The 9,673-nt window shown below is 40.6% G+C and overlaps 3 protein-coding genes across 3 annotated transcripts in view; all 3 read left to right on the forward strand. All coding sequences in view use genetic code 11, as the record gives it.

Annotated features, from left to right (window-relative positions):
• Nucleotides 1-829, forward strand: part of EGR_06208 (calponin, putative) — a gene marked incomplete at both ends in the record, with an annotated part of 1,224 nt that extends 395 nt beyond the window's left edge. The window contains 3 exons of the mRNA XM_024495457.1: nucleotides 433-583; nucleotides 636-704; nucleotides 735-829. Coding sequence (XP_024350088.1) covers nucleotides 433-583; nucleotides 636-704; nucleotides 735-829 — 315 coding nt within the window. The remainder of the gene's footprint in view (nucleotides 1-432; nucleotides 584-635; nucleotides 705-734) is intronic.
• A 3,782-nt stretch (nucleotides 830-4,611) lies between these two features.
• EGR_06209 (hypothetical protein) lies at nucleotides 4,612-5,649 on the forward strand (the record flags this gene model as incomplete). Its single annotated transcript, XM_024495458.1, has 3 exons — nucleotides 4,612-4,657; nucleotides 5,398-5,435; nucleotides 5,473-5,649. 3 exons carry the CDS (start codon nucleotides 4,612-4,614, stop codon nucleotides 5,647-5,649), a joined length of 261 nt encoding a protein of 86 aa, XP_024350089.1.
• Nucleotides 5,650-5,654: 5 nt separating this feature from the next.
• On the forward strand, nucleotides 5,655-7,593 carry EGR_06210 (Dynein heavy chain 3, axonemal; the record flags this gene model as incomplete). Its single annotated transcript, XM_024495459.1, has 4 exons — nucleotides 5,655-5,708; nucleotides 6,341-6,416; nucleotides 7,006-7,091; nucleotides 7,357-7,593. The coding sequence occupies 4 exons, from the start codon at nucleotides 5,655-5,657 to the stop codon at nucleotides 7,591-7,593; spliced, it is 453 nt and encodes a 150-aa protein (XP_024350090.1).
• Nucleotides 7,594-9,673: the final 2,080 nt, after the last annotated feature.

Below are 9,673 nucleotides of genomic sequence, written 5' to 3' on the forward strand. Positions count from 1 at the left end.
TGGCGCCACTGCCTCTGGTGTGTCTTTTGGTGCTCGAAGAAACGTAATGGACACCTTCTAACTTGTCAGCTGGAGTGCTTTTATCACAGTAACAGAACAGACAAAACAAATTCCATATTTTTATGCGCCATCTACTGAAATATAAATAATCATGAATGTTTTAAATCTGGCCATGACATCTATCAAAGTAACTGGGTTTTCGACAGTGCTGAATATTCAGTTATCCGGAAGTTGTATATGACCTAGTGAACCAAACATTCTCGTGTTTCATTGGGCTTTATAGTGAGGCTTTTTATCTGAGCTAGAAACGATGCATTTGTTTATTTAAATGCTAAATCATGGAAGTTGAGTGTGTCAAATGATTGCGCACCTTTGTGGTGTATCATGCTCTGCCTTTAAGGCGAATAACAAACTGTAAGGGTTGCACGTCAGAATGATGCATACCGGATCGCCTGGCATAGATTGAAGCATTACCTGAAGATCTTGCCACGCGAAAGCGAAGCTGGCTACGGCTACGCGAAATTTGGGATGCACATACGTCTAGCATCTGCGACCCAGCGGTTCATCATCGTCGGGGTCAGGTGTGAGTGATGTGCCTGTGTGGTCACAATTACCATGCTGACATCCATACACAGTCGACGTGGCAGCAACAGCAGCCGTGATGCCAAGCACAGGTAACTCGGCGCGTCGGAATGCCTGTCAAGGTGAGTATCGATCCACCGAGTGACGCACAGGCGACGCGGTGCACTATCGATTCCTCGCCTCACCAGGAGCTCTGCTCACTCGAGCCTCACCCCTGCCCCGCCTTGCCGCAGGGAGCGGAGAGTGACACAGAGCACGGTGGCCGACGAAGCGCAATCATCTCGACTGGTGTGGTACGGTAAGGCAAATATTTTTTTAATGCGAGGAGTAGGAGGAATGTGTGGGTTTTGCTAGCTATTAACTATGCCAGCTCATAGGACTGGCAACAGCAGCTATGGTTGCGTAAACTTGCCTAATCAAACCTGCTCATTGTTTTTGCTGAAGCTGTTTTAATATATACCTGGTGGGAAATGAGGCGCAGTACTGTTGGATAACCGCTACAGTGCATGACAATGACAATTTGGAGTGTCAACAGCAATGTCAAAAATGCAAAGAAAATGATGTGAGAGGCTGTAGGAGACTTTTTAACACTACCTACAGCCTGTAAACTACAGCACATGACCTCACATGCATACATATAGGAAAAAATACGACGATTCACTCTGTCACCATCTACCTTGTCGCACAAATTTTGAAGTGCTAATCGTATAAGCCTTCGAAAGGTGTGCAGCTCTCCTCTTTTGTTTGGCAACCATTGTACGCAAGTTACCTCTCTAGAGAATTTGCAAATTTTGGGCAGGCTGTGATTCTCTTTAACATTCGCAAAATTGGTAAAGGAACAAGAAAAACTGCCTAAGGGTGTCTAGTATTTTCGAAAAACGTCAGCATGACTTAATGATAAATGAAAGAGGTGTCATTTAAACTTTTTGCGAATTAGGCGTTCAGGCATTGACAGCAGTGCTAGATTACCATGAAAAGTGGCGTTTCAAATCCTGAGGGAGTGGAGTGTGACGGGCATGTCTGCACAAAGACGTATCTGTGCGATGTACCAAACCTACCTTTTACACTTAAAAAAGCATGGTCTCAAAAGCTGCAGAGATTGCTGAATGACGCCCCACCTTCCCAATCAGCAAAATTTGATTTCACCGGTGTTTGCCTACCTTCGAGTTCACACATCAAGTTGTAGTCGAATGTTTAAACTGTGAGGTCTCCAAAAAAGGACTTTCCTATGAGGTACAAATCCCCCATTTAGAAGAGTTCACCTCACCTGTTTTGCGACCTTAACATGTAGTAAAAAGTTAGAAGGAAGTTAGACTAGCTCAAAAGAAGAATTTGTCACCAAGTAATTAAAAAAGAACAAAGAAAAAAGCAAAATTCACGCGATTGAAAAGGATGTCTGTCTACACCTCGATTACAAACAAAAGAGACCACCTTTGCATAAATCATCATTTAAACAATTAGCTCTTAGTGCACGAAAATTACCTCATTTAGGTACTCTTAAACGCAACATTTTAATCTACGATCCAGAAGACTGTTCTCTCACATTACAGTGTTTAAAGACGCCTACTAATAACTGGAAGGCATCCCAATTGAGGTGAAACGAACCCGCATTATCACAATTACACCAAACACCAGACTTTAGAAACACCCAGGCGGAGGTTATAAGTCAGTACTTGTCCTTATCGTGCTCAAGACCCCCGAGTTTGACGCTGACCGGTCGGCAGTGGGCGAGGTATTGCCTATCCGCCGCATCGCCCAAAACCGATCGATACTTCGCCGCTCAAGCGCGCTACACCGAGCGACTGGGCCGTAGTAAACTAACCGACCTCTAAGTGCAAGGAAGGGGCTTCACTTTAGGGGTACTTTTTGAACTAGTGAAATAAAGAGCCTAATGCATAAATTGTCACGAAGAAGAAAAGATCCTTCCTGCTAAGAAATTGTGATGTTTAATTCCTAGCGTCACTTCTTAGATGCCATTTAAAACAAGGTTCGACTAGCCCGACTTTTCCTAAATATTTGCGTAATTTAGGCGGTTAATCACGGCTTATCCAGATCTACAATTGCCTGATTTGGTGTAATTATTCATACTAGGAAAAAAATATGAGCATAAGTCTTTTTTGAATTATTGAAGGATAACGCATGTTATGGAGTGGAGCGTCACACACAGTTTTCATGGCATTACACGGAGGGCTCCAGTGAAAGATTCTGCATCTAGGGGCACCATCAAGTGAGATTTTAAGCTAAGTGGTTAAAAGCAAACTACCGATTCTACTAATGTGCTAGAATAATGAAAATCAACTTGAGACTTAAACTGAAATTGATGCAACTGAAGGTGGTCATTTCACCTACAACGAGGGTGTCGATATGCCTTGATCAGATTAAGTACTTGACATACTTTAAAAGCTTAATATTATCAGCCTACGAGTAAGGCTAAGAGACGGAATGAAGTGCTAGCTTAAGGTGGCGCCATCTGATTGCGTGGACCTTTGTAATGGCATTCTTTTTTTTAACACCTGTGAGGCACAAAAACAATGTGCCCCGAGAAGGTGTCCTTTGCTCAGAAGTTGTCAAAGCATTTTTTCACTAAAAAGGCCTAACTTGAGGTGGCTAAAGCGCCCACAGCCCCCATTGAATTCAATATAAGCCATACCATAGTGGAGCTAGACTTACTATTCACGTGACGCAGACTGGGAGGCTATGGGCACGGGCAGATGATAGTTGTACCGTCGTGCAGGAGTGGAACCTGCGAAGACTGCGGATATAAACTTATCATATAAGGTTTACGGTAAAGCGTTCTCGTGACCCACATCACATCATTAAGCGGTGGCATGAGCTAATTGAAAACCAACTATATGAAGTAACAAGCTAGGATTTGTCTACTTGCAGACCAGGAATGCTCGATTATTTTTATCACCATATTTTGAAAGGTCAGTCTTAGTGTTTAGAACAACCCAGTTTAACGCTAATGCCTCTTCATAATTCCGAGATTCGTTGGTCGAAAATACGTGACGCGATTGACTTACGGCGAGGCATTCAACACGTAGTATTCAAGCATTTCAAAAATGAGGTCTCTTCCATGAAGTGGACCAAAGCCACGCGTCTTCTACGGCGAGGATACGGCAACAGAAGTCGATGGGGATGTGGCTTGGTAAATTCACTTCCGACATCGAATTGCTACAAACCAGAGTTAATATTTTTTGGCTATTTTACGTAAAACAAAAAATCGCACGCATTTGAACAGCTTTTGTGTGACAGCACATTTGTGGAAATTTCGACAATTCATGAGCTGCTGTAAGGTGCTAAAACCGAAAACAGCAGTCATCTAAGGTAAAATTCCGGAATTACGGATACAGGTATTTAAATAAAACTTTACCTCACAACGTATTTGGAATAGCAGCACATTTTAGTAATAACAAGATCATTGTTTGATTTAAGTAGCAGTGTTTGACTAGGAAAGTGTTGAATGATTAGTGTAGTGTTTTGTGGTTGTTCTTTGCTTAGAAGTGGACAAAGTATCTATGGAAATGATCCGTATAGCAGTGCCATTGACATATTTCCCTCAGCAACATCTCAACGACTCTTAGGTCAGTTTAGGTGGCATGACTAACATGACCCTGAATACCTTTGGGAGATGAGTAGTTTAGAGAGATCAAAATGATGCAAAATACAGAATTCCACCTTTCGTTAACGCTTCCCATACTTTTCTCTTCCTAAATTCCAAAATACACGCTTAACTGACACTGTCCGTTCACTAGATGTAAGCAATGTGCCTAGAGATGAGAGGCATGGAAAAAGTCTGTTCAACATAAGCAACCTTACTACAAAGGGGATTTTATTACTTTTTACCATTTTTGTGTTAAACAAAGGTGTTCCGTTCATGGAAATGGCAAGGTCGTTGCCGTAGCAAGTAAAGAGGGGTTTCATGACTGTTAAACTTCAAAGGCTCTTGAGTAGGCGCTTTTTTCCACTTGTTAGCATGGCTTCTCGACATTATATTCGTCAGCAAAAATCTTTCATACCAGTGAGCTTATGCCCTTTTTGGGGGGAAGTCGGGCTCTAAGACCCTACCAAACAGGTAATATTATTGTAAAGTTGCTGACATTCGATTTTCCTGCATATTATCAGGCAGTCACTCCAATAAACAAGCATGGCAATTAACTGGGCCATACTTGTTTGAGCATAATTGCATGTCTTATGAAATACCTATGCAGCCTTTTAAGGCCAAATCCTCCTAAATGTAGGCATTATCTGGATGCAAATTAATGAGATGCCGTAAAGCACTGACAGAAGATGTCGGACAACTCCTAAATAAATGAATAAACAAATTTCAAAGTCCAAAAAAAGTAATTTATTGCCTATTTTAGGTTTAACATAATTATGAGGGCTTCTTGTTAAATGCTTACGTCAAGATAATATCTGAAATTGCACGAACTTTGTATGCATCGTGCGCATGGGCAGCCATTCGAAGTACTGGTATGAGTTGGGACGATTTTAACCCTTCACTGAGTTTTAGGCTATAGTCACCGCTCTGCTCATTTTTCCCTACTTTGTTCATAATATATTGAAAGTTAGCACATGTGGTGTATAATACTCTGGTAGCTTTGCATGGTATTTGTCCTTTCGTCGTCCCCAATATTTCCCAAGAATTGTTACTCGAAATTGCATTGTTCTTACTCCTGAAAAGAGGTTCATTTTTGCTCGGTTGGATCCACTTTGGCTCTATAAGGTGCATCTGAGTTTTATTGCACAATTAATTATGTTGATATATAAACACCAGACCACCTTAGGGGAACTGTTTTATTTGTCCATTTCCAGGCTTGATGGATACAGGTGATACTGTTATCGATCCGATCGTAAGTTCTCCATTCCAATACACTATTTTTGCTATAGCACGAACTTCGACGAAAATGCCGTGAAACCAAAGAATGCGCTAAGTTTGTCAAATTATTTGAGGCCTGTTCTGATCGTCAGCCAAAGACAAGGGAGAGCTGCGAAGAGGAATTCATCGATCTGGTCCAATGTGTGGATAAGTGCGTTGGCCCCAAACTCTTTGCTACTTTAAAATAAGCCCAATGAATTTCAAGAGTGCATGTGGTTTTTTAATCAGTGATTGTCATGGTTTAATTGTATCATTTATATCGCTTTCCTGAAACAGTCAATTTCAAACGCACTCTTCGAATGATGCTGCTTATTTACTACAAGGATTTTTACGCAATTGTTTTATTTCCTAGGGGAAGGGTGGGGAATTCCAGCGTTTGATGTGTTTAGCCATTGGCTGAATTTGGTGTACGTGTGTTTAAAGTTGTACTTTATGTCGTTGCGTATCTGTCCATAGGGCAACGATCCTACGTAGGTGGGTGGCTGGACACGCTGGTTTATTCTCTAATGGCGACTCGTTTTTGAAATCTGGTGGTGCTTAATGGGTACATGTTGTGTGTTGGTGCTTGCTAAGCCTGCAAGGGAGAGAAGGAGGGCTAGCTATGGATTGTGCTACCCAAAACTGATGCTTGCGGCGGGGGGGTTTCGCGCCGTCGGGTACGTTCTCCTGAAGGGGACTCCGTTGCCGAAAGGAGGTGGGCCTCATGTCCTGCCTGTGCCTACGAGGTAGTTAGGAAGACCAAGCTTTAAGTATTTGGGTGGGCCTCTGTGAATAAGTTCAGTGAACCAGCCTATGGGTGCGCATAGTTTTGGAATGTTCTAGGTGGTTACCATGCGCCTTCCCATAAACAAGTGCACAAAATTTCTCATTTATTCGCAGAATAAAAGACTTTCAAGGATGTCTTATGCAATTCTGGTAGTTCAACTTGGTGGAAACTTAGGTGCCTTTATATGGGGTAAGCGATTCACAGTCACAAAATTCGAACAAAAGGGCCTTTTATTATTCCTATTTTAGGTGTAAGACCAATGCACTCTCCTTGACACTGAATCCATCAACTAGTAGATTTTGGACTTTTGTATGCCGTAAATGTTAGGAATACGCATTATTTTTTCATATAGAATATTGGTAACATACGACCTTGAAAAACTGCGCACTTTCAGAATTTGTGTAGGAATATCGATAGTTCCCATGATTATTGGCTAAGTAGGGGTTAATAGGTACACTCTTTATTAATTTACCCACGAGTGCCGAATTAACACTAGGTTTTCCATATTTTAGCCTGTATATATCTGTAAATAACCTTTAATATCATCATGTGTCTGGATTTTAGGCTTGCTTCTGACGTACATGTTGGGAAATCATAGGATAAAAAGATCTACTGAATTAGAGCAATGACACAAGGTGGAAAGCAAGAGGTTGTAGCATCTTGATTTTAATGATCTTGTAGCTTTTCGAAAAACTATTCCCACTGAGGAAATTTGAACATGTCATGCAGGTACCTATCACACGCTTTGCATTAAAGTGTTTGTTCTAGCGACTTCCAGAACCTGATTACAGCAGTAGTTTTACCAAATATTTACCATCACTTCCATTACCCGCAAAACCGGAAGCCCCATCTTCTCTATTTGCCGTAAGTATTTTAATGTTATTTTGTTGAATCTGGGATACAGAAATCAGTCACTCTGAATACTTTGTCGGTACTGTTGTGACGCTGCTGGGTTTTGACCTGGTGCAAAATTGTAAAATACAGTTTTCACGTAAAATGCTTTGTGAATACTTGACATCCCTATGCTTTTGGTGCTTCAACTGATTTTAATCTAAATTACATAGTTTTCGCCGACTATAAACTCGAAGACTTGTTTTAAATAAATAAATCACTTCAATTTTAAATAAAGATTGTGAACAAAAATGCCGACCATCCTCCATTGATTGCCCAATTCACTCTGACGCGAGCAGCACCATTCAAAGATCAAAAGTTTCATCGACCTCCGAGTCAGTCCATTGGGAGCAACTACTCACCAGCGGCTGCAAAGCTTCAACTCGATCGTCTGCCACCACAGTCTCGATTGCCAGAGTTTGCTGGCGTCTCAAAAAGCAAGCGACTCAAGACTGGAGAAAATTATTATTTGTAGGTAGTCTTTAAATAAAAATAGGCTCTTCTACTTTATTTTCTTGAAATTCGACATTCTACCATTTTTATTCACAACTATTTTTGAAACAATGAAAGGATTGCTTTGTAAACTGATTTAAAGTGTAGCGCAAAGTTGTAAAACAGCAATTTTATGTGTCGGCTGAAGTTCACAACATTAAGTTTGTCTAATAGATTTGTGAGCATTCTCTCATAGGTGTAAAGTGAAATACTAGAACTTTCTGTTTGTTTCTTTGCAATTGGTACTGCAGACGCCACAAGTTCACGCATTTTAAGAGCTTACAACTAAATACTAATCTTCTCAGCTTAAAACTAGTCCATAAACATTTTTACCACCGGGAATACTTTACAATATTTGGTTGTGCCAGTAATCATCGTTAACGAATAGGAAGTTTCATTCTTAATTGTCATTATAAAGTGGCGCTTTAAACCACAGGAATGTTGAAAAGAGGAAGTCACGGAAAAGTTTGGAACAGTAAGTTTTACCGGGTTTTTTGAAGGGTTTCCGTATATTTGTAAATGCGAGTTCCTAATTTTTTGAAACCAACCCTTTCACCTTTCCCTAATTTGACTAAGATTGTCACCGTGATGCCCAGCTTTCAAGTTGTTTTGGTGATTTTAAAATAACAAAAGATGTTTCAGAATGAGGTCTCTTTACAGACATGAATCGAAGTCATTTTTAAGAAAGGCTACCACGCGTTTCTCTAGGCTTACAGAGGAAGCTTTCTGATCGTGGGTATGATTGATTGATGGAATGTTAAAGTGCTTTCCCACTACCTTTGTGGATACAAGTTGGATTAACCTCACTAACAGATTTAAGAGTAGCGCTTCCAGTCCCACCACACAAAAGTTCCATCATTAATCTGCATCTGTTTATTATTTTGCTCAATGCCAGGAGGAAATGCAACTCGAGTGCATCCCGAAGGGTTAAACTGCTAATGTTTACTTAAACACCGCTTGCAGAGCCGCGCACACACTTATTGAGGTAGCGCTCACAGACTTCTTGGTTCTGTTCGCAGAAAAATCACATGCCTATCGTTAGTTGATGTGCATTACGATTTGATCACGAGCATTACTATAAACGAGTCTTTAGAACTAGATTTGAGTGTTCGCACAGTAGAAAAATTTAAAAAACAGAGTAATCAAGCAACAACTTTGCAGTCTAGAATATGCCTATTCTTTCATTTATTTTATCTACAGCGAGACAGCGGCGGACCGACCGAGGTCGCCCCTGTCGCAGATGAACGAAATGAAGGCTCGGGATAAGGAGTTTCGTCGACTCACCGGGAGGCCCTCGGATCGCGACATTGCGGTGAGAACAGAGGCGTGTCTAAGATTAAAATAAAGCATTTGTTTCTGGAGAGTTTGTACATGGCGATGATAAAATTTATCGGTAATTTTCCTAAAGAAAATTATTTAGTCGAAAATTTTCACTATTTCTTTTTTAAAGCACGGTTTATTTTGATTTCCGGCCTACCTTTTTTCAGAAAAGCTGAGACAAAATAACTGGCTTTTTTACTATTTCTACTCTTTACCAACTTTAAATGTCAAATTAAGGTGTAATTTTACTGTAGTAGAAGTAAAGATACTTTTTTCCCAATCTTTGGCAACTTTTCTTGCAAGTCAAATGTGGACCTCTAAATAAATGCAAATGAATTAGACTAAAATTCCGCAAACATCGACAAAAATATGGAATTTTACAAAAAATTCTTTGCCAAAATAAACAAAATAAGATTTTTCCCAGCTTTGATTTGTTTCGTTGGCCAATTGTATGGGAAAGTCAAATACGGAGGATCACCCCATCACCCACTGCTTCAAAGTGTTTGTGTTCCCGCTAGGCCATAACCTCAGTGTCATGGCATACTTTTTTTGGGGGGAGGGGGAGTGAACTCGACGAATTCATTAGTTGCTGATGTAGGTTCCTCAAGAAAAGATACCTTTCGGATCCGTGGTTCCTCCAACACTTGACTTTGTTACCCAACATTTGAGTGTGCTTCGGAGGGTGATGAAGCGTATCCATGATCCATTTATAAATCCCCATCAATATGCCAATTTAGTGTAAA

Source organism: Echinococcus granulosus, assembly GCF_000524195.1.
Source record: "Echinococcus granulosus chromosome Unknown EG_S00053, whole genome shotgun sequence".
NCBI lineage: Eukaryota > Metazoa > Platyhelminthes > Cestoda > Cyclophyllidea > Taeniidae > Echinococcus > Echinococcus granulosus.